At 43.0% G+C, this 24,383-nt stretch overlaps 2 protein-coding genes across 7 annotated transcripts; one reads left to right on the forward strand and one right to left on the reverse strand.

The window, feature by feature from the left end:
* Window positions 1–11,357: 11,357 nt before the first annotated feature.
* LOC117595120 lies at window positions 11,358–23,797 on the forward strand (the record flags this gene model as incomplete). Its single annotated transcript, XM_034294919.1, has 3 exons — window positions 11,358–12,025; window positions 21,182–21,691; window positions 23,755–23,797. Coding segments are annotated over 3 exons (1,221 nt in total), but the record flags the coding sequence as incomplete, so codon positions are not given.
* Window positions 12,434–16,107, reverse strand: LOC117595288 (cylicin-2-like). Of its 6 annotated transcripts, XM_034295530.1 has the most exons (13): window positions 16,058–16,101; window positions 15,913–15,966; window positions 15,697–15,795; window positions 15,504–15,584; window positions 15,243–15,326; window positions 15,032–15,115; window positions 14,822–14,905; window positions 14,616–14,699; window positions 14,390–14,473; window positions 14,141–14,313; window positions 13,677–13,776; window positions 13,427–13,527; window positions 12,434–12,519 (listed from the first exon to the last, which is right to left on the reverse strand). In XM_034295530.1, exons 1-10 carry the CDS (start codon window positions 16,082–16,084, stop codon window positions 14,284–14,286), a joined length of 711 nt encoding a protein of 236 aa, XP_034151421.1. In that variant the 5' UTR covers window positions 16,085–16,101; the 3' UTR covers window positions 12,434–12,519; window positions 13,427–13,527; window positions 13,677–13,776; window positions 14,141–14,283. The 6 variants fall into 6 exon arrangements, with proteins under 6 accessions (XP_034151421.1, XP_034151418.1, XP_034151422.1 ...); XM_034295527.1 differs by having other exon boundaries at window positions 15,697–15,966; window positions 16,058–16,107; XM_034295531.1 differs by lacking the exon at window positions 15,032–15,115.
* Window positions 23,798–24,383: the final 586 nt, after the last annotated feature.

The following is a 24,383-nucleotide window of genomic DNA, read 5'->3' on the forward strand; positions in this document are numbered from 1 at the left end:
AGACAACTCACACACTGGGAACATCACTCAACCACATACACATCATTCGCACGAGGAAGGCAGGAAGGAAAACATGGCACATGTAACACGCCCCCCCCCCCCAAAAAAAATAAAAACAAATAAAACGTAAACACTCGGGCAGCCTACACGAGAAGCATAACACATAGCAAGTCCGATATCATACAATCCCCAACACAATACCGGGCCCTCACCCCAACTTAGTCGTCTAACTTCCAGAGTAGGCGCGGGACAGCGCGTCCGCTACTACGTTGGCGGTACCCTTTATATGACAAATATCTAAGTTATAGCCCTGAACAACCAGAGCCCAGCGCATTAGCCGCTGGTTGTGGTTATACATGCGGCTCAAGAATAGTAGCGGGTTGTGGTCTGTGTACACCACAACCGGCAACACACTGGACCCAACATAAACCTCAAAATACTGTAAAGCAAACAACAGGGCTAGGGTCTCCTGCTCAATAGTGGAATAACGGGACTGACAGCTGCTGAACTTGCGAGAGAAGTAACAAACGGGGTGATCCAGACGATCATGTTCCTGCAACAATACAGCGCCTGCACCCACGGAACTGGCATCCACCTCCAACTTAAACGGTTTCTCAAATTCAGGGGCAGAAAGAACAGGAGAAGTACATAACAGAGCCTTCACCGCCTCAAAGGCAGACTGACACTCAGCAGTCCACACAAAGGACACTGAAGGGCTGAGTAACCGTGTCATCGGGGCGACAACAGTAGAGAAATTCCGACAAAAAGTACGATAATAACCAGTCATGCCTAAGAATCGTCGTAATTCCCGACGAGTGACAGGGAAACGGATAATAGCGTCTACCTTGGCTGTCACTGTACGAACTTGACCCCGCCCCACCTCTTTACCCAAATAGGTAACCGTGGCCTTTCCAAACTCACATTTGGCTAAATTAAGGGTCAAAGAAGCATTGGCCAATCTTGCAAACACCGCTCTTAAGGTACTCATATGATCCAGCCAGGTAGTTGAATGAACCACCAGGTCGTCAAGATATGCTGTGCAATCAGGAACATCAGCCAATACAATGTTTACCAAACTTTGAAATGTGGCAGGGGCATTCCTCATTCCAAACGCCATTACGGTGTACTGGCAGAAACTGTCAGGGGTTACAAAAGCAGACACCTCAGAAGCACGAGGGGTTAAAGGCACCTGCCAGTAGCCTTTTAAACAAAGTGTCCTTTATCAGGGTAACCATAATTGGTGTCTCAAAATCATTGCTCAAATGAATCTTTTTAGCCACTGCTCATAGGGCCTGGAAGGCCCTGGACGTCTCCAATCCGTAAGTCACATCCAGATCCCATGCTTGGGTTTCATACTCCAGGGCCAGCAGTTCTTGGTAATTGCCTGGCCTATCAAATGAGAGATTTGTGAACGAGATGCTACCTGGCAACTGAAAGGACGATTGGGATAACTATAGCACAAGTTCATTTTATAGTCGCTGGACAACACAGACTTTCAACTCCCTCCAAAGATTTTCTACGGGGTTGAGATCTGGTGACTGGCTAGGCCACTCCAGGACCTTGAAATGGTTCTTACGAAACCACTCCTTTGTTGCCCGGGCGGTGTGTTTGGGATCATTGTCATGCTGAAAGACCCAGCCATGTTTCATCTTCAATGCCCTTGCTGATGGAAGGAGGTTTTCACTCAAAATCTCACGATACATGGCCCCATTCATTCTTTCCTTTACACGGATCAGTCGTCCTGGTCCCTTTGCAGAAATACAGCCCCAAAAAAGTATGATGTTTCCACCCCCATGCTTCACAGTAGGTATGGTATTCTTTGGATGCAACTCAGCATTCTTTCTCCTCCAAACACGAGTTGAGTTTTTACCAAAAAGTTATATTTTGGTTTCATCTGACCATATGACATTCTCCCAATCCTCTTCTGGATCATCCAAATGCTCTCTAGCAAACCTCAGACGGGCCTGGATATGTACTGGCTTAAGCAGGGGGACACGTCTGGCACTGCAGGATTTGAGTCCCTGGTGGCATGGTGTGTTACTGATGGTAGCCTTTGTTACTTTGGTCCCAGCTCTCTGCAGGTCATTCACTAGGTCCCCCCTGTGGTTCTGGGATTTTTGCTCACCGTTCTTGTGATCATTTTGACCCCACAGGGTGAGATCTTGTGTGGAGCCCCAGATCGAGGGAGATTATCAGTGGTCTTGTATGTCTTCCATTTTCTCATAATTGCTCCCACAGTTGATTTCCTCACACCAAGCTGCTTACCTATTGCAGATTCAGTCTTCCCAGCCTGGTGCAGGTCTACAATTTTGTTTCTGGTGTCCTTTGAACGCTCTTTGGTCTTGGCCATAGTGGAGTCTGGAGTGTGACTGTTTGAGGTTGTGGACAGGTGTATTTTATACTGATAACAAGTTCAAACAGGTGCCATTAATACAGGTAACGAGTGGAGGACAGAGAAGCCTCTAAAAGAAGAAGATACAGGTCTGTGAGAGCCAGAAATCTTGCTTGTTTGTAGGAGACCAAAAACCTAGTTTACAGAGGAATTTACCAATAATTTCATTAAAAAATCCTACAATGTGATTTTCTGGATTTCTTTTTCTAACTCTGTCTCTCATAGTTGAAGTGTACCTATGATGAAAATTACAGGCCTCTCTCATCTTTTTAAGTGGGAAAACTTGCACAATTAGTGGCTGACTAAATACTTTTTTGCCCCACTGTAATTACATGTTGGTGTTTTCAGTAGTAAAAACATTTGGTAATGTTCTGATGGAGCTAAAAACTGGAACAAAAACTTCTTACAGAGAAAGTATGCAAACATACCCTTTTTTTTCAGTATCACATTCACACATTAAACATTAATTTTATATTCTTACAGATAAAAAAGGTGATACAGCAGGCTAATGGCCAGTTAATATAAGTAATTGACAACTACATTAGATCATTGGCTGAATTGTTAGGTAATCACCAAGTGGTGATAAACACCTCCATTAACAAAAGGAACAATGGACCTAAAGGCTATTCAGCAATTTGGAACGTGGCCAATGGGGTGGACGGAGTAAAACACCAGCAACAATAGCAAATACAGAGTGCCCTTTGAATTCTTTGCATATAATTACTCTATCCACCTTCCTTGACATTTCCTACAATACATTCACCGCGGCGTATAGAACAGTTTTTTTTTATAGGCCAATATATATTTCATATGCATTGAGTTACGTTATGGCCAATGGGGTGGGTGGAGTAAAACACCAGCAACAATTGCAAATACACAGTGCCCCTTGATTTTTTTGCATATAAGCATTCTATAGAGTCTCCTGAACATTTCCTACAATACATTCACTGCGGTGTATAGAATAGTATTTTTTTTATAGGCCAATATGTATTTCATATCCATTAAGTTAATTTGTGGATAAAGAGGGTGTGGAAATATTGTGTTGCTAGATGTAGCACACCGTTCCCCATGCTCTACACATTCTCCTGGACATTTCCTACACTGCTTTCTCTGTGGAATATTCAATAGTTTATGAGCTATGAGGTAATATGTATTCCATATTCGGTCATTGGCATTGTCTGAATTTTACCCTTGAACGTGTTTTAACACCCACTTTTTATCGAAATTACTCTTAAATATGATCATATTTGAATTGTTGTCAATGTTTTGAGAGGTAAATGTTTTCAAACAATTAATAAACTCAATTTCTCTCAGTTTTTAAGTAATTCGTTGGTCTCTTTTATTTAGAAAAATTTTCGTGACCCGGAAGTGTTTCTTTAATGTTGCTCACAAGACGCAGATAGAACGAAGAAGGGTGTACTCATAGACATACTAAAGAGTAGACACCGCATCGACCGCTACTGCCTACTGGCGCTGACGAGCCGTGGGACCGCCATCTTGGACCGGTCCGCCACTTAATGTAATCTGTTTTGGCAGGTGAAACAAGCTGTCAGCGCATTTAATTAATCATACCTCAGTGAATACCTTACTGATTTTCACGCTGGTTTTTTTGCTGCAAATGTCATACATGTAGCTATGATACAGGACACATGGTTCGGCGTATTTTAATATTCATAGTTTTATATTCATCAAAACTGTGAACATAATCCCCAAAAAGGGAGAAAACAGGAACATTTCCAGTTTGACTATCATTCTGATTGAAACACCTAATGTGTAAATAGTGGCAGTAAAGTCAGAAATATATATTTCTCTCTCTCTCATTTCACAGCCCCCATCCCAACATACACACATGGGTCCCAGTCTAAAATAGCAGGATTACATTTAAACTGCACTTTTACTTTGTTGAAACTCCCTTGAAAAGTCTGCAAACTTAATAAATGTAGCAATTTTCAAAACACAGTTACAAGTGCTTTTCAGAACCCAGAGGGAAAGAGATCAGGGCTAAGACAATCACAAACACAAGGACATAATGTAAAGATAAACTTCATTATACACAAGCTCACAAACCCAGTGTAAGGCAAAGGAGACCAACATTTGGATTCCTGGAGACACACACCATGAGGCTAGAGTTCATGAAACACAAACAAACAGAGGTATTTACAGACCCACCAACATTTACAGCAGTATTCACATATAATGTGACAGACCACTGTTTTCAGGCAGTTTTAAGCCATTGCTTTCAGTTTCAGTGTTAATCTTGTCAGAATGATGACAGATATGACATAAAGATTCTATGTGTGATGAGTAAGGTTAAAGTACAGATATAAAGCTTAGAATTAATTTTGGGATGCTGGAATTTAGGATTAAAGTCTTGAATTGTCGTGGAACCACACACATGCACACGCTCTAAAACCCCTGAAAGAGGACAGTTCTTCCTCGTGCTCCCTTTCTGCAGTTCAAGAGAGGTGAGTTTGGTAATGTGGTGCAGCCTTATTTTGAGAAACACAGACATAACCAATGACAACAAGTCAGAATGATGGTTGTCGATGCCAAACAGTCTCCTCAATGTGTTCCCCAAGCAGAAAAACATCCTCCGTTCCAATCTCCTCCCGGACGATGTGTGTGACTGTCGACACCTTAGGAGCCTGCATTGGTGAAGCTTGGCGGATCACCCTCTCTGCAGCTCTCAGCACCTTATTAAAATAATAATTTAAAAAAATACATTATAATTTATATAGTGCTTTACACAGGTGAGACACCACACCGAACCATCAGGCGCCGGAAGATGGCCTGGAAGTGCCGATGGATTGTTATTCCAGCCTCCTTATATGGAAAACAGGCACACAATACATACATTACTCACAAGACATAAAGATATTTATTAGGTATATTTTCAAAATTGTAATTAAAAGAACACCAACCCTACCTGACGCTCTGATTGAATTAAATAGGAGCTCCAAGTGATCTTGGCTGAACCTGTAGGTGAGCACATACCGCTGAACTAAATAATAAGCTTGTTTGAAAACCATTCTACTATCAGATGTTCTGTTGCCTTTATTTTAAGTGGGGTGGGTATGAGACATGAGAGGTAACTTACTTTTGTTAGGGTGAATTACACGTGAATAATAAACAGTGTTGGGCAAGTTACTTGGAAATTGCAGTGAGCTAAGCAATTAGTTACTCTGTCATAAATAAAGCTTCACAACACAAAAGCTACCACCCAGTCAAATGTAGCAAGCTAAGTAACACAAACACTAGCAGTAGGCTAGTTCATTACATAGGAAGCTACTTTAAGGTGTGCTAATTTCACATGACAAGAAAAGTAGCTTGTGTGGCCAAGCTACTTGGTAAATAAAGGAGTTACTACTACTGAAAAGTTACTTGATTCTGGAAATATTGAAGCTACCACCAAAATACTAAGTTACTAGTGTAGATGTAGTGATTGTATGAGTTAGTGAACTGTTGTAAGCTGTTGTAACCAATGTAGATGTATTGATTATATAAGTTAGTGAATTGTTATAAGCTGTTGTAACCAATGAAACAAAATATTAAATGTTTGTAATATGAGCTGAACCTGAAGGAGCAAGTAGGAGAATAGGAAACCCTGTTCAAGCGGTTGCCGGGGAGAGAAAGATTTAGTATGTCTGTCTTTTGAGAAACAGGGCACAGGTTAGAGACACACACACATAGTCTGACAGGCCAGACAGAAACCAGGAGGGGACAAGAAGATGTTTGCGTTTATCCTTATCAGGAATAGAACTGGAACTGGACCAATAGCACACTTGTTTTGTGAATTTAACGCCTCTATCTTTTTGGGCGTAGTAGAAGTATAAAATGATCTGTTGAATGTTGATCCTTAGACATTGTGCTGCGACACGTGTCTCCAGAAGCTTCTGTAATAAATGGACATATGATACGGTAATTGACCTGACTCCTGGTGTTTTATTCTCCTTTCCAACAAACCAACTCGGGGAAGTGTTAGACTTCAACAATTTGGGGGCTCGTTCCGGGATTGGAAAGAGGAGAAGGAATTCGATCTGGTCCAGACAACCTACACGAGATTCACAGGTTCCGAGCCAGCTCATGATAAAGGTAAGCAGAGCCTGTTATATCTAAATCTGCATATTGGATGTGAACTAAATTGTGGACCTGTGAAAAACGTAGTGGGACTGGTTTAAATTCAGGAGGTCAGAGGAACGGTCTGTGAGTTAGAGTCTCACTATAAGTCGGGTTAGAGGCCCGTTAATGGTCTGTGAGTTAGAGTCTCACTGTAAGTCGGGTTAGAGGCCCGTTACCGGTGTGTGAGTTAGAGTCTCACTGTAAGTCGGGTTAGAGGCCCGTTAATGGTGTGAGTTAGAGTCTCACTGTAAGTTGGGTTAGAGGCCCGTTACCGGTGTGTGAGTTAGAGTCTCACTGTAAGTCGGGTTAGAGGCCCGTTACCGGTGTGTGAGTTAGAGTCTCACTGTAAGTCGGGTTAGAGGCCCGTTACCGGTGTGTGAGTTAGAGTCTCACTGTAAGTCGGGTTAGAGGCCCGTTAATGGTGTGTGAGTTAGAGTCTCACTGTAAGTCGGGTTAGAGGCCCGTTACCGGTGTGTGAGTTAGAGTCTCACTGTAAGTTGGGTTAGAGGCCCGTTACCGGTGTGTGAGTTAGAGTCTCACTGTAAGTCGGGTTAGAGGCCCGTTACCGGTGTGTGTGTGAGTTAGAGTCTCACTGTAAGTCGGGTTAGAGGCCCGTTAATCGTTCTAGGGTTGACTACCCTACGCCACTTCCCGATGGGGACGGTGGAGAGTTGCGAGTTAGAGTCTTGGCAACCAGTGGGGTTAGAGGCCCGAGGACTTAGGGGCAACTCGAAATACTTATTGTGTGTAAAGGTTCAGCTGGGTTAGAGGCCCGGGGAGTTTGGAACTCCCCAAATTTTTTATAAGAAAACTGGGTTTGAGTCCCAAAAGTGTTGGGTCAGGGACCCGTTCAGCTGGGTTAGAGGCCCAGGGAGTTTGGAAATCCCTGAATTTTTTATAAAAGAACTGGGTTCAAGTCCCAAAAGTGTTGGGTCAGGGACCCGTTAATCATTTGTTAATTATTCTGAGTCTGGGACTCACAGTAACATAAGTCAGGTTGAAATGGACGGGGAGTTTGAGAGAGAAGTTGATGACGATGGGTGGGGTCCAGGCACGGGAAAGTGGAAACAATTGGGGATACAGGTGGCAAATGTAATGACTGTCGTAGGCAGGATGGACCCAATTCAGAAAGAAAAAGAAGGGATAGAAGAGAAATTGCGACAAGTGGTGAGTGAGGCAGGATTAAGGATGGAGGAAAGGAGATCATTACATGTTATTTTGTGAAATAAGGAGGAGTGTTCTAAAAATCGAGATAGAGTTAGAGACAAGAAGGAAACAGCAAATTTGGTCAAGAGAGGGAGATATAGAGAAAAGGAGTCAGAGAGCGAAACACTGAGGGGGAGGTGAAACCGTTCAAGGCAAGGGCTGTTAGAGAGTACGGAATATACGATGAGAAGAGACGACTAGGAAAGAATAAACAAGAGGAGATTACAGGGGCCATAAAGAAAAGATCAGGCCGTACTAAAGGCAGGGTAGGTGAGGACTCAAGGTCGGGGTCGGACGATAGTGACACAGTGAGAAGGACCAGAACTAGGCAGAACAAAGTAAATTCACATAGAGGACGGGTGGTACTCACGGGGCAAGCAGTAGGGAGATGGACTGACTCAGACGAAGACCCCGACACAGACAGTAGTGGAGATGGGAGTAAGGGAGACATAGACGTATACCCTCTGCCGCGTACGCCCCCACCAGAACATAAACTACACCATGACACAGTAGAATCAATTCAAAAGACTCAAAATAAAATGTATACGCGGTCACAAGCAGGGGAAGCTGGTTGTGCTGGGTTTCTGCTGCCTCTCTTTAGAGTGGGAGGCGGCGAACCGCGATATAAACCATTGGGGCTGGGAGACGTACAGGCACTGGTAGATAAATTACCCCCGATGGGAGAGGGAGGTGGACTATGGTTGTCACAATTTGATAAACTCACAGCTGGTCAAATGTTGGCACTGGGGGACTGGAGGGCAGTAGCCGCCCGAGCCGTGTCCGCCCAGGCTATGACTGAGATAGAAAAGGGGGCCGCCACTAGGCGGAGCCCTGACGACACTCCTTTCAGACAGGTGGTCGGGCGCATAGCCACGGCCCTGAGGGAACGATTTCCCTTGCCCGCTGGGGCCCCGATGCCCAAGTTACCTTGGGAAAAAGAGCAACACCCTAGACAGTATCTAGAAGCATGTAAGGACACATGGGCCAAACACACAGGGCACCACCCGGGGAAGGGGGGTCTGCAGCAGGAGTGGTTTAGAAGGGCGTGTTAGAGGGACTTCCAGAGAAAATAAAAGAGGCAATGATGGCAAATCCTGACTTGCCGGGTAGTGAATCACACATATGGGAAAGACACATTGTGCATCATTTACAGAGGACTAAAGATGAGGAGACAGAGAAAGACAAACAGATACAGGGACTGAAAGAGAACCTGTTGCGCTTACAGCTGGTTGAAGCCAAAGTGAGGTTGAATGAAGGGAAAAAGAAACACAGACAGATGGCAGCCCTAGGCTCAGGAGAACCTGACACACCCGATTTATACCCTGTTCCCACATGGGCACCCCAACCTCACGGTGGCCAGGGGGCATTCACCGCGCCCTATCGACCAGGGACTCCGAGGGGAGGTTATGGTAGGGGGAGGGGGCAGGGTAGAGGCAGAGGGGCTCCAGGAGCCCAAGTCCCATACGGAGCCTGCTTTACGTGTGGTGACCCGAACCACTGGTCCAGAGAGTGCCCACAGAACACTGCAAGGGGCAGAGGATACCCAAACGAAGGGGCAGCTCCAGTTCCCAACCCACACGCCGTCCCACCACCTAGTGCACCTGGACAATACCCACTCTCTTATGAGGGAGGTTGGGACCAGGCGTGACGGTCTACCGGGAGGGGAGGGGACAGCGGGGGAAAGGCAGACCCTATGCTGTCCATGAATGTCGACGGGAAGGACTTCCCCTTTCTGGTTGACACAGGGGCCACTTTTTCCACCATCACCGCCCCTCCCGTCCCAGGACTACTATCCTCCAAGACAGTGGAAGTTGTGGGGTTTGAAGGAGTGGGACAGACTTTGCCAGTGACATTTCCTCTTAAACGATACTGGATAAACAGGCCCTCAGCCATCCGTATGTGGTGTCGACAAACACACCAGTGAACTTATTGGGGAGAGACTTGTTGATAAAACTGGGGGCTAATATCTTATGTTCTCCAGATGGACTAACTGTCACGTTACCAGACGGGACATCGGCGGTGTGCGGACCTGAAACCACACGCAAAGGGCAATACCTGGTACAACCGGTGAAGGGTGAAATAGCGGAAATATACTGGGGACTATTGACACCGGAAAAGCCGGACAAACAGGGTATTTTGTCCCAGTACTTCAAGTGGAGGCCGTGGATCTCCCTCCTCGAGCCGTACTTTCCTCCGCCAGACCCCCCACATGTAACCCTATTTTATGATCGGCAGGGCGATGAGGTGTATAGAGAGGGGTTTGGCGATGTAGTGTGTGGGGACACGTGGCAGGTCGGATCTAAATTCATATATGTAGGCCCTGAAGGGGTAGCGGCAGATGTACAGTTGACAGAGGAGCAGGATCAGTGGTACATGATGGTGGAGGAGTCCGTCCCACATGTGTCACTGGCCCTGCATCCTAAACACCAAGCAAAAGACCTGGGGCCCATGGTTAAAAGGGCGGTCGAATGCACTGATTGGACACTCACTCAGGCACCAAAAGTATGGTACTCACCCAGCTGTAAGACGTATCGGTTAGAAGCACCAGGGACCGATTGGGTATATTTAGAGCGAAGGGAGATAACTCGGGATCATGGGAGGGAAAAGATGGATCCCCCTGTAGCCATGGCCAGACTTAATGAGTTACCTGACTCACTGTGGTCCAAGGGTCCCACGGATGTGGGGCTCACCGATTGCCCACCGGTCACCTTTAAAATCGGACCGGGAGAGCCCATATGGCTGCCCCAATACCCACACAAACCAGAGGCAGAGGAAGGGTTAGATGTGACATTGAATGGTTTGTGGCCCACAGGGGTGTTAGAGGAGTCAGGTTCCGCGTGGAACACGCCTATCCTCCTGGTAGAAAAGAAAGGGACAGGGAAATACCGTATGGCCCATGATCTCAGAGCTATTAACAACATTTAACCTTTTCACGCGTGAGTTTCAAATATTCCTTACCGACCCCCCAGCGTGAGTTTTTTTGCACGTGACTTCGGTACTCTGCAGCATTTGAACTCACTCCAGCATTTGAACAGTCACCTTGCTAGGTAAGGAACACTACATGCATTGCATTGCAAGCTTCTCTCGTTGACTCGAATTCTAAGAGCTACAAAAGTTGGTTGATTTATTACTGTAGCTAGCTAGAAAACGTCAGCTAACCGCTAGCAAACGTCAGCTGCCCGCTAGCTAACAAATCGTGACCAGTTATTCAATGCAGTGAAAATGAATAAACTATATAAAATGCATACAACGGGGAACGTAACTTCTAGAAAGTTTTTGCAATGGTTTTGATCGGTAGTAGTCGCTAATATAATTCGTTTTTGTGCATTAGTGTTGGCTGTCTGTTGGTACGTAACTAACACTTCTTGTCCCGATTTGAATGCTTTCTACCTGGTTAATATCATAGTATGGTCTTGAAACAATTACAATCAGGAAATAAAGTTATAAACACTGTTTGACCTAAATGTGAGTAAATAATAGCGTGGTTTTACCAGCCATTGTTACGTTACTTGTAGCTAGGTATGCTAATGGTGCGTTCTAAACATGACGTTCTAATCACACCGGTGTGATCGTACGCTCCAGGGACCACTCTAGATTGATCACACTGGTGTGATCGTACGCGCCAAAGGGTTAACTCACACCCACTATACCGGTACCTAACCCGTATGTAGTACTCACTAATTTGACCCCGGATCAAAAATGGTTCACCTGCATTGACCTGGCTAACGCTTTTTTCTGTCTCCCACTAGCAGAGGAACTTTGTGATATTTTTTCTTTCACACATAGGGGTCGGCAATGGCGGTACACGAGACTACCACAGGGGTTCGCGCTTTCCCCTGGTATATTCAACCAGGTACTGATAGAAGCGCTGCAGGGATGCTGCCTGCCGACAGGGGTAACTTTGGTCCAGTACGTAGATGACCTGCTGCTGGCGGCCCCGACGGTGGCCGCATGCATCCAAGCTACAATGACGGTCCTCACCAGACTGGCAGAGAAAGGGTTCAAGGTATCAAAAGAAAAGCTACAGCTGGTAAGGACGCAGGTCTCTTTTCTGGGCAGAGTAATCTCGCAGAAGGGAGCGGGGCTTTCCCCAGCTCACCGTACAACCATCCTCCACCATCCTAAACCCACTACTGTTCAGGAAATGCTATCATTCCTGGGGCTCACGGGGTACAGCCGCAATTACATCCCAAACTATTCAGGGCTCACAGAGCCACTTAGAGCGCTAGTTAAGGAGCAGGGAATGCGTAAACTTAAAGCCACTCTCAATTGGACTTGCCCGGCCGACCACCCAGCTAGCAAAAAGACGTCTATTAGACGTTGAATAGACGTAAACCTTCAACGTCTAATTACGGTCCACTGAAGGTTGAAAATGAAAATTGAAAAGACGTCGAATTTGTCCAACTTTTCAACGTTGAAAACAGGTCGATCTTTAACGTTTACTCAATGCCTATTGACAATTGTCAATTCTCAAGTCTACACATTCAAATAACATTTTATATTAACATATGAATGAAACAATGCTTTAAAGGGTTAGCTTAGAATAACTTTATTTATTAAACACATTTTAATTAGTGCATAACTAACAGATTTTACAGCGTCAGTGCAATAAACGGTCCAGTAAGCAACACATTCCAAGAGTTAAAAACAAAAAAAACAACTCTAAGAATGTACAATACACAATGTTCAGACTTTGCGACGACCTCCACCTCCAGCTCTCCCGGGAGCATGTTTCAGTGTCTCAGCCATAGCAGCCCTAATTTCAAGTTCCGTGGCAGTTTTACTCCACTTCATTACTGCAGCTGCAAAGAAAGAAAAAAATAAATCAATGGTGCATAAATAAACCACATCATTAAGACTCCTACTACACATTGTATTTACATTTTATCAATTAACAATTGCATGGATTTGCATACCTTCCCAAAAGAAATACTTCTCAATAAATTATGTTGTGTAAGTTTATTTTAGGAATTCAACTTAACAGGTGAAACTAGTATATTATATAGACTCATTACATGCAAAGTGAGATATTTCAAGGCTTTGTTATAATTTTGATGATTATGGCTTACAAGCTTATGATACCAATTTCAAAATCTCAGAAAATTAGATTACAAAATCAATTAAAAAAAAAAGATTGTAAATACAGAAATGTTGGCCCTCTAAAAAGTATAATCATGCATATGTAATCAGCAGGGCAATTCCAGGATTTTATGAATGGAGGACAAAGAACCAGTGAGGGGGGGCCCATGGGAAATCAGAAAATTAAACTGGAAATAAATACTTGTTTAGAAAATAAGCATGATTTCAAAAATATTTGAAATGCCCAGTGCTCTAATATAGATGGTATTAAATTTGGCACTGCATTTATTGGACCACACAGTTTTGTTCTAAAAAATACAAATAAATTCTGTTAAAAAAAAACAAGTACAGAGTATGCATGATTATACTTTTCAGAGAGCCAACATTTCTGTATTTAAAATTCCTTTATCGATTTGATGTAATATTCTGAATTTGCAAGATTTTGAATTTGTGGGTTTCATAAGCTGTAAGCCATAATCAAATGTATAACAAATAAAGGCTTGAAATGTCTCACTTTGCATGTAATGAGTCTAATACATTAGTCTCACCTGTTAAGTTCCTAAAATGAATTGACTTTTTTCAATATTCTAATTTGAGAAGCACCTGTATAAACATGAAAAATGCAGTTACCTTTTACCAAAGAGTAAAAAACTGTATCCTGGAAGGCTTTTTTCTCACTGCGACCGTGCCCCTTCATGTTGAAACCAGCCATTACATTGTTGGTGAAAAGCCTGAGAAAACATGCAGAAAATCATATATATACGTCCATGCCTACATTCTACAAATAATGAATCATCTCTTTCTATATTTTTGCTTTTCTAAGTGCTAAGAGGGCGGTAAACAGAGCAGGCAATGAGTAAAAATTTAACTGCATAATTACATTCTATATTCTGACCATGTGACAGTTGTTTATACCTCTCCATCACTTTATGGACGCAGTCTTTATGGTTTCTCGCTCCCACCTTTGAGAGCTGGGACACCTGTACACAACACATGAAAAGCCACTCAATACATTATGAATAAACCAATGGTGTTGGTAATTTACGGATTGTTGCCAGATTGAGCTTTAATGGGAACTGGTCATGTTGACTCATCCATACATGTTGAGTCCATGCATAATATTATGGGACAGTAGTATACCTCCAATACAAAAGGCATGAAAATACGCCTTCAAAAAATTTGAGCACTGTGTGTCCCTCCATAACACATACTATAAAGCTGTACATGTTAACAGATGCATGAGAAAAGCATATTTTTGAACAATATAGATCATTTAGACTTTTTGGAGACTTTGAGGTCTAGTCTTTTTGACACAGTTTAATCCAATTTCTGTAGAAATCATACCCTTTGTTCCCAGAGGTTGCGGTCCTTGAGACGTGCCTCTTCTTCAGCAAAATCTTCTAAGGTTTCTAGTCTAGCAACATGGACAGCAGAATTCAGGGGCTCATAGTGCCTTCCGACTCTTTTTATCTCATCAAGAAGTTCAACTAGCTTTCCAAGCACTGACTTCTGGTATTCTGTGGAAGAAAATACATTCCTTTATTATGATTATTAAAAAAATCATACAATAATAAATGTTGACCTTGGACGTACTAGCTTGAGACATGGGGAATAAGCCTCTCTCGGACAGTGATGGCATTCGAACTCCACGCTGAGGTGTGCGAGAACGCCTAGATCCTAAAAAAATAAAATAAATAAATAAAAAACAAAGTCAAGCTTATTGAAATTGTTTTTTAAAGACAGCTGATTCTGCAATATTGTCAATAAGTGAGGTAGGGTAATTGACAACTATGAATAATGCAACTGATCATGGACTCACTGGATGAGGATGCACAACCTTTTCTGCTTCCAGACTGTGATGGATTTGGAACTCCACGCTGAGGTGTGCGAGAACGGCTAAATCCTGAAAAAACAACATTGAAGCTCCTTGAAATCGATTTTAAAGACAGCTGCTCCTGCAATATGGCCAATAAGTGAGGTAGGAGAATTGACAACTATGAATAATGCAACTGATCATGGACTCACTGGATGAGGATGCCCGACCTTTTCTGCTCCCGGACTGTGCTGGATTTGGAACTCCACGCTGAGGTGTGCAAGAACGACTAGATCCTGAAAAAAACAACAACATTGAAGCTTACTGAAATCGTTTTTAAAGACAGCTGCTCCTGCAATATGGCCAATAAGTGAGGTAGGAGAATTGACAACTATGAAGAATGCAACTGATCATGGACTCACTGGATGAGGATGCCCGACCTTTTCTGCTCCCGGACTGTGCTGGATTTGGAACTCCACGCTGAGGTGTGCGAGAACGCTTAGATCCTGAAGAAAAATTATTAAAAAAAAACTGTTGAAGCTCATTGAAATATTTTTTTTCTCCTGCAATAATGTTAATCAGTGAGGTAGGAGAATTGACAACTATGAAGAATGCAACTGATCATTGACTCACTGGATGAGGATGCCCAACCTTTTCTGCTCCCAAAATGTGATGGATTACAAACTCCACGCTGAGGTGTGTGAGAACGGTTAGATCCTAAACAAAAAAAAACAGTTGAAGCTCATTGAATAATGTTGTTAATATGTTCATAAGTGAGGTAGGAGAATTGACAACTATGAAGAATGCAATTAATCATGGACATGAAAAATTAACTACATTTCTATTGCCAAGGTGTATGTAGAGGATTGTAAAAAAAAAAATACACAGACTTACTGGCTGACCCTGGACTAAATGCTTCTGCTGATTCAGACCTTGTGGGTGAACAATGAGGCGTTGGACAAGAACATCCAGAAACTGAAAAAGGAACAGGAAGGTTAAACGACTTTGTTTTGAACCCAGGCTTAAAAAAAACTTCATATTCCATTTGCATTGTGAGCAAGTAGAATAAATAAAAACATGAAATTACTGTCTGAAGATGCAGGACTCTCTGGTCGTCTATTGATGGTGTTAGCCAGTTCTGGGGGTGCAGGTAACTCGAGCAGCATTGCATTTTGTCCTGTGGTTGCTAAAAGAAATTCCAAAACCAGAAGCAGTACAGCAACATATTGCTCATATTGCCAACCATTCCCTGAAGTTTGATAACTGAATTATACCACTGGACCAGCCCAGCTATTTTACTCACCCCTATTTGAGAGCTTAATCTTTGGTGGAGGAACCGGAAGCAACACTGTATCCTCTTGACAAGAACATGCACAATGAAATTAATCACAGTAAGAAAACAATGAATACCTAATACAGTTTACACAAACAACTTAAATTTTACTCACCCCTTTTCTTGTCTGGCAAGGACTCATCCTCCTCAGGAGACAAATCTGACCCTGCCAATATTTGTCACTTGATATGTGATTGTTTACATCATGCGCTCATTGTGTAATGCAGGTCCTTAAATAGGACCAAATAAATTACCTTGAACGTAATCTTCAAATTTCCTTATTTTCTTCATTCTCTTTTGACTGACAGTACTGTCCTCCTCTTCAGTTTGAGCTGAGGTGTAATTATATTTTTCACACTCCTGTCGGCTTACTAAAAATCAAGAATGAAAACAACCACTAGTAGCGATAGTAATACGTATTCCGAGAATTGTACTGAAAAAAAACAAAAAAACATGCCAGAATTAACATTCAAAATGTTTTTTCACCTGATGTCACTTTGACCTTAACAAATTCAAAGCTTAACCAGTCCTCTTGTGGTTGTAAAAGGCGCTTATGTGCCACAGACACATTTTTTAGAGGCCATCGCACCACTTTGGTCTCTGTGTTGATCCAGTTCAATGGCAAAACTCCTTCCATCTGCTTCCCATTCTCCACCCAAACAGCCCGTGCGTATACCATTGCCTGTAACACAATTAGATCATTTAATTTAGAACTACACATTTCCTTTTCTACATGATGCTAACAGTGCACTACTATTTCGAATAATAGTAAATATTACATACGTTATTTGTGTTCATTTCCTGTGCTCCATTCCATGGAGGAGAGGAAAAAGGACATGCCCTTGCTCACAAGGAAGACAAGCAACCTTCCGGTAAAGGTCTTCAGATTGCAATAACTTTGTCTTTGTCCGTTTTCTTTGAACATAGACTACATTGAATAGCCTTGACTCACATGGCTTCTTAAAAAAGTCTCTTGTGTCCTTTTGGCTCAGCACATCACATACCAGAGTTCCATCTTGCCTTTTTTCCTTCACAAATGCAAAACTTTCATTGTGAAGCATAAAGCAGTTGTCTTTATCTTTTGTTGATATATAAAAACATGATCTTGTCTCTTGATGCTTGTTAATGCATTTCTTTGCATTTTCGATCTCACTCATCCGCTTTGTTACTTGAGCGATTGGATTGCGGCTATTTTTGACCAATTTTTTTATTACTTGCAGATGATTTTCGAATGGGAAACATGAGATGTCATTTAGTGAACAGTTGAAGCGAGAAGCATCTTCATGCAGATGCAACAGGCAGTGCACATTGTAGACTGCAAATGTTTTTCCATAAAGGTCATCACACCTTTTAACAAAGTATTTTAGGAGTTCCTTAGCATATGCAATATATGAACGTCGTGTGTTCTCATCAGAGCTCAGCAGGATTGACAGAGCCACTGACAATGTCAAAAAGTGAGTATACACTTCACGCGAAACTACATTTGGAAGAACAATTGGTCCAGTGTATAAAACAAACTGACGAAATTCAGTGGCTTTCCATCGATCCAGTTCCCTCAAACCCCTGGGCTGCCTTGCAAACTCACTTGGCATGGATCCATTCAGCTTGTTTAGTTTTTCTGAGATCTCATCTTTTTGTCTTGCAGACAGCCGGCACACTTTTGGACCCCGAGACAAAAAAACTAGAACACGTTTTACTACTCCTAAACAAATCAAATGCATGTAGTCTAATACAAAAGAGCTCACGCAAGGTATGCCTGCATCAATAAGTGGGGTTTTTGTAGTCAGGTGATCTTCATACAGTACTTGGCTAAACTCCTCATCTGTTCTTGTTCTACAGCTCTCATGACTGTTAAAAACCACTCTACCTTCCCACGATCCTTCGGCCAAACACCTTTCACAGCTGAAGTACCCATTGTGGTTTTTTATGCACTTTAAAAATGACCTTGCTGGTGCATCACATATAAAGGCCTTAAGGCTGATAGCATAAAGTTTACATTCATACTCCATCCCAACAGCTTTGAGATGCTGAAATTCTTCCAAAAGGTCTTTAACAAAATCATCCAAAGGACTTGGCTTTGCTTTTCCACAGAAAAGTGCAACAATGAAAGGATCAAATTTGTCAAACTGTGCCATTATGGGCCAAAATTGAACACTATTTGATTTAAAAAGTGGTACGCCATCAATGTTCACACACAAATCAACAGTGTTTTGTGAAAAGGATTGGCACTGTGCCATCTTCTGTCGAATGCCTTGTTCTAAACCGTAATAAATGTACTGCCCATTACATTTAGAAATACATTCAACGGTTTTGGGGGTTGCAAGGAGGGTGCGTGCATCCTTTGGCAGCTGGTGCCCATGTCTACGTAGGATGCCTAGTAGCTCATTTAATGACGTTTGAGTGACTGAATTAGTTGTTGACCAATTCACAGCCAATATCTGGTCCATCACTATCAGGGTGTAAACTCAGGATTTCAGGCTCAGACTCAGAGGATTCTACATATTCTGTGTATCCGTAATCAGATCCGCTATCTTGTACAACTTCTTGAAGTCCATCACCATCACTTCTATCACTCGGTAGCGAACGAATATCAAGGTTGTCATTGTCATCACTATCAAACTGAGCAATGGCATTAACTTCTGCTTTTCTTTTTCTCCAACTTCTTAAGTATGTCATATCTGCAACAGTAATAAGTGTATGTTGACATAATTTATTTTTATTGATTTGATTTTTAAACAAACAAAAAGCTTAATAGTGTGTGCAAAGAAACTAAAATCCAAAACACAGAAATTGTCAATCAACTTCCCACTAATAATAGGAGGTAAATTTATATGCAGACATCATGATGCTTGCTACTGAACAATTTAAATAGTGTAATCCTGGCAACGTTTTGTAAGGATATCTTTCTTGTAATAATACTAATATTTGTGGTTCTTGAGATCAGTTTAATTCTCCATTCTCAAATGTTTTTTTGGGAAATTCACAAATAGCCTATATTAATTGTATTTTATACAATTAAATAATTAGTCATATATACAAAATCCTTATAGTGATTTTTTTTAAATACTGGTTTAACTTAATTTTAGAAAAACTCGTTTTATCTACTTTTATGCGGGTAGCAGCTACCCGAACCGTTGTAGGACTCTGATGGCAATGGATAGCCACCTAAAATGGCGGCGCCTTCGCGGTGTTAAACGCGTGACGTCCAATTCTCAATCTTGACCTTCACCATCTAACGTTAGCTAGCTAACTTTCGTGCATGCTAGTATGAAGAAAAACCCACTGGATTCACAAAACCCACAAAACTCACTTAGCCGTACTGCAACGCCTAATCAAAGCTGAAATTAATTCATCTGGATATCTACCTCGATGTAACATAACAAGTTACAAAATAATCACAAACAGTTAAACCTTAAAGGCATTTTGGGAATTTAACACTAACGTTAACTGCCCATCGGTGTGAACTTGTGGTAAAGTTAGCCGAATGTCTACAGTAACGTTACTTTTACTATAAAAAAAAAGTCAGGTTTGGATGAAATAAGGTAAAAGTTTATAATGTTACACTTATTTTGCTATCATATCGAATTATTTTGGCATAGCTTGCTTACTTACTTTACACAGCTGCTGGCAGTTGGCTTGATGGTTGGGGGGGGGGGTAATACAGAGCGCTCCACATTCGCGCGCTTCTTCTTCTTTGGTTTTATGGCAGGTGGCAAGAAAATGTTTTAATGGTGCGCCACCAGGTGGGGTGGGGTAATTATTTCCATATGATATTAATCGCAGTTTCAATGAATTTTTTTTCATATACTTTATTTCATAAACTTTTGACGGAATATATACAACTCTTTACATTTATTTAAGATAATAATGAACATGATTTGGTAACTTTTTTCTCCATTGTTTTAGCATGTATAACATGTATGATCAACTGAAAAGAGTCAAACAGTCTACTTAGTTGAAATCACGTCGTAAACCAGTCCAAGGCGGACCGACTTATTTTCAACCATATTTCAACGTTGAAAGACGTAGTCAAACAGTCCAGCCAAACTACTTCGTTGAAATCACGTCGAAAACCAGTCCAAGGCGGACCGACTTATTTTCAACCATATTTCAACTTTGAAAGACGGTAATTGTTTACTGGGCAGGCCTTCATTTTGCTGAAACAACAACTAGCCACCGCAGCTGATCTGGCAATTCCCGACTACACAAAACCCTTTTTTCTAGATGTTTCTGAAACAGGACAAGTCATGAACGGGGTCCTGTTTTAGAAAAAAGGGGGAGATAGGAACATCCTTATGTACATAAGCGTAGGATTTGACAAAACCGAAAAAAGGCACCCCACCTGCACACAGCATGCAGCGGGGGTAGCGAGACTCATTCAAAAATGCGCACACATAGTGATGGGGCATCACCTTCAGATACTCACAACACACAGTGTAGTGGCGTATATAAATTCACAGATGTTCACTATGACTTCCCTCAGGCAACAACACCTAAGCAAAATTCTCAGGGCTCCAAATTTGATTTTCACACATGAAGGGATAAATATTGCAGACCGAATGGGGACCCGCGCAAGACCCGAACCGATCTGGAGGCAGAACCCCTCCCAGGGGCAGAGGACCTCTTCACTGATGGGTGCTGTGGAGCTAGGACAGTGGTTAAAAGCGGGGTTTAGAACAGCAGGAGACAAACCGATTAAACACGAGGCAGAGATGAGAGAACGAGCCGAGGCCCTAGACCTGCCCAAAAAGGTAGCCATCATAAAATGCAAAGGACACGATAATTCAAATAGTGTAGTAGCTCAGGGAAACCAAGCGGCAGACACAGCAGCAAAACAGGCAGCAGGGTACACTCCGCGAGTGATGGTGGTAAGAGCAGAAGAGGAAGTGGGGTGGGGAGAAGGCCCTGAGAGAGATGGGCTAGTGAGACATCAAAAGGGGGCTTCTCCACAAGAGAAAACAATTTGGCAACAGAGGGGAGCAACAGAGACGAGCGGGCTCTGGAGAGGGCCAGACGGTAGAGTAATACTTCCACCAGCCATGCGGGGAGATACATTTGCAGAAGCCCACGGGTTGGGCCATGTAGGGCCAGCACAGATGTTGAGGAACTTGTGCCATTGGTGGCACCCGTTTATGGTAGACATGGTACGTAACTACACTAGGACATGCACCATCTGCACTCACCACAATCCAAAACCGACAATCAAACCTGAGATGGGGGCGTTCCCCATGGCGACGAGACCTGGGCAAGAGATAGTGATAGACTACACGGACATGGGGGAAACTGTACGGGGGTGCCGCTACATGTTAGTGTGTGTGGACATGTTCACAGGGTGGCCAGAAGCTTGGCCGGCAAGAAGGGAGGACAGTCAGATAGTGATCAAGTGTTTAGTGAACCAGTACATTCCCAGACACGGCTTCCCAGAGAAAATTAGGTCAGACAATGGGACTCACTTTCAGAACAGTGATTTACAGAAGGTAGAGAGCTTATTGGGCCTAAAACATGCTTTTGGCAATGTATACCATCCACAGTCCCAGGGAAAGGTAGAAAGGATGAACCAAAACTTAAAAAACAAGTTGGCTAAGATATGTGCACAGACTAAATTGAACTGGGTGGATGCACTGCCACTGGCACACATGACGATTCGATGCTCGTTAAATCAGACCACTGGGTTCACCCCATACGAGCTGCTGACGGGGAGACAGTTTCCAGGACCAGCTGCGGGGCCTGTGGTCCCGGAAGGGGAAAAGTGGCCCAAAGATCACAGAGTGTATTTTGATGAATTGCGAGCTCTCGTTTCAGAATTCACCAATAGAGTCGGGGAACGGAGGGACCTGCACCCGCTGGACCAGAACCTGCCCCAGGCAGAGTGGGTGTTGCTGAAGGTCATCAAGCTAAAGTGGTCGGAGCCAAGGTGGACGGGTCCTCATCAGGTGGTGGAGAGAACGAGTCATGCGGTCCGCCTGAGGGACAAAGGAGAGACGTGGTACCATTGGAGCCAGTGTACACCAGCGCAGGAGCCAGGGAGGTCGCTAACGGACCTCATCCAAACCGGGAAGGAGGAGCTTTCCCCAGTGTGGATGGAAGGAGGACCAGCACCAGCCGGACCCGTGCCAGGAGCGGACCCCAGGACACGGCGGGACCACGAGCGAGTGAAGGAGACAAAGGACGGCGCCAGGGGAATAGACTCTTAGGGGAAAGAACTGAAAAATACTGTAACAAAAGGGGGTATAGGACACCGAGTGGCTACTACTCGTACCGAGATGACAGGGTTACAGAGAAAGGTCCGGGGAGATGATAGTAGAATGAAATGGTATATGGACATTGGTGGAATAATGATGTGTGTTGTATGTTGTTACAGGTTTCCCAGGTTGGCATCGGGTCTTCATTCCCCCAGCGAAGAGGTTCGCGACCCCACCTGAGGACACCTGTTTGAGGAAATTTGGGGGATTGAATTGGACTATGTCAAGGGGTCGCATACGAGCATTCTGGGATAGATAATCCGCTGGAGGAATGGCTGACCTCGATGTTCGGCCAGTGGAGAGGTTTATAATGTCTGTTCTTTTATCGCTATCTACATTTGGTGCTATAATGGTTACTTGTGGGTGTTGTTGTATCCCATGCATAAGAGGGCTTGCCATGAGAGTGATCTCTACAGCCATTGAGAAGGCTCCAGGATCGCCATCAGGGATGCTGATGCCTCTACTGGAGCAGCATGACCCGGGAGAACTGGAGCTTGGCGAATAGGGGTGATCTCTCTGGGGAGAGATCAAAAGGGAGAATTGTAGATGTAGTGATTGTATGAGTTAGCGAACTGTTGTAAGCTGTTGTAACCAATGTAGATGTATTGATTATATAAGTTAGTGAACTGTTGTAAGCTGTTGTAACCAATGAAACAAGATATTAAATGTCTGTAATATGAACCGAAACTGAAGGAGCAAGTAGGAGAATAGGAAACCCTGTTTAAGCAGTTGCCGGGGAGAGAAAGATTTAGTATGTCTGTCTTTTGAGAAACAGGACACAGGTTAGAGACACACACACATAGTCTGACAGGCCAGACAGAAACCAGGAGGAGACAAGAAGATGTTTGCGTTTATCCTTATAAGGAATAGAATTGGAACTGGACCAATAGCACACTTGTTCTGTGAATTTAACGACTCTATCTTTTTGGGCGTAGTAGAAGTATAAAATGATCTGTTGAATGTTGATCCTTAGACATTGTGCAGCGACACGTGTCTCCAGAAGCTTCTGTAATAAATGGACATATGATACGGTAATTGACCTGACTCTTGGTGTTTTATTCTCCTTTCCAACAAACCAACTTGGGGAAGTGTTAGACTTCAACAACACACTGCACATGATAAGTGATGGACCAACGACGCAGTATCGTTCAAAGAAGAACTTCTTCCGTCTCAGCTGTGTTCCATTTGAGCTAGGATTCAGGTCACATGGAATTTCCTAGAGGTAGGCCATGGAAAGGGTGCAGCTGATGGGGTTGGCGCAGCCTTAAAACGGAGGGCAGATGTTGTTGTTGCAGGTGGAACAGACATTCCAGATGCGAGGATGTTCTTTGAGAAGCTGATAGAAGAGAAGTAAAAAATCAAGCTCTTCTACATCACAGAACGTGAGATAGAAGAAAATGACAGATCTACACCAGACCAGCTTGAAACTGTATGTGGTTCAATGAAAATCCACCAGGTAAGCTTGAGCACACACCACACAAGCAGTACAACAGCCCAAAGTGTTGGTTTTCTTTTAGTTTATATTTGTGTTGTGTGAAATTATAATGACTGTTGTGCTTTTTGTTTGTAGATTTTTACCACCAAGTCCGGCCACATCAACTGGCGAATCCTAAGCTGTTTCTGCTCAGCTCCTGAAGATTGCCTTTGCTCTGCCCCTGAGTGTGTGGTCCTCAACAAAGCACAGAAAAAGAAAACCATTATGAAGACTGTGATGGCAATTTCTAAAGTCCAAATAGTTCTATGAAAATCAGGTCTTTACACTGGCTGCCAGTTACATATAGGATCGATTTTAAAGTATTATTACTGGTATATAAATCGTTCAAAGGCCTAGGACCTCAATACATTGCAGATATGCTCAATGAATATAAACCCAAACGAACACTCAGATCATTAGGATCACATCAGCTAGAAATACCAAGGGTTCACTCTAAGCAAGGAGAGTCTGCTTTTAGCTATTATGCCAGTCGCAGCTGGAACCAGCTTCCAGAAGAGATCAGATGTGCTCCTACAGTAGTCACATTCAAATCCAGACTCAAAACACATCTATTTTACTTTGCATTTAATGAATGAGCACTGTGCCACTGTCCGTCCGACTGTTTTCACTGTCCTTTATTTTATTATATTTTTAATTCTAAACTGTATTTGCTTAACGGTTTTAATTTTTCTTATTTCTTCACTGTTCTGTATTTGATTTTATAT

Source organism: Esox lucius, chromosome 11 (genome assembly GCF_011004845.1).
Source record: "Esox lucius isolate fEsoLuc1 chromosome 11, fEsoLuc1.pri, whole genome shotgun sequence".
NCBI classification, from domain to species: Eukaryota; Metazoa; Chordata; class Actinopteri; order Esociformes; family Esocidae; genus Esox; species Esox lucius.

Bases quoted from the DNA above. Each gene is read 5' to 3' on its own strand.
- LOC117595288 (XM_034295526.1), bottom strand. From the start codon at position 15,775: ATGCTGCTCGAGTTACCTGCACCCCCAGAACTGGCTAACACCATCAAT. The intron at 14,474-14,615 runs GTGAGTCCATGA...TTATTTTTTTAG, and splicing joins AGGTTGTGCATCCTCATCCA to GATCTAGGCGTTCTCGCACA. The intron at 13,777-14,140 runs GTATGATTTCTA...TGTTGTGTACAG, and splicing joins GCAACCTCTGGGAACAAAGG to GTGTCCCAGCTCTCAAAGGT.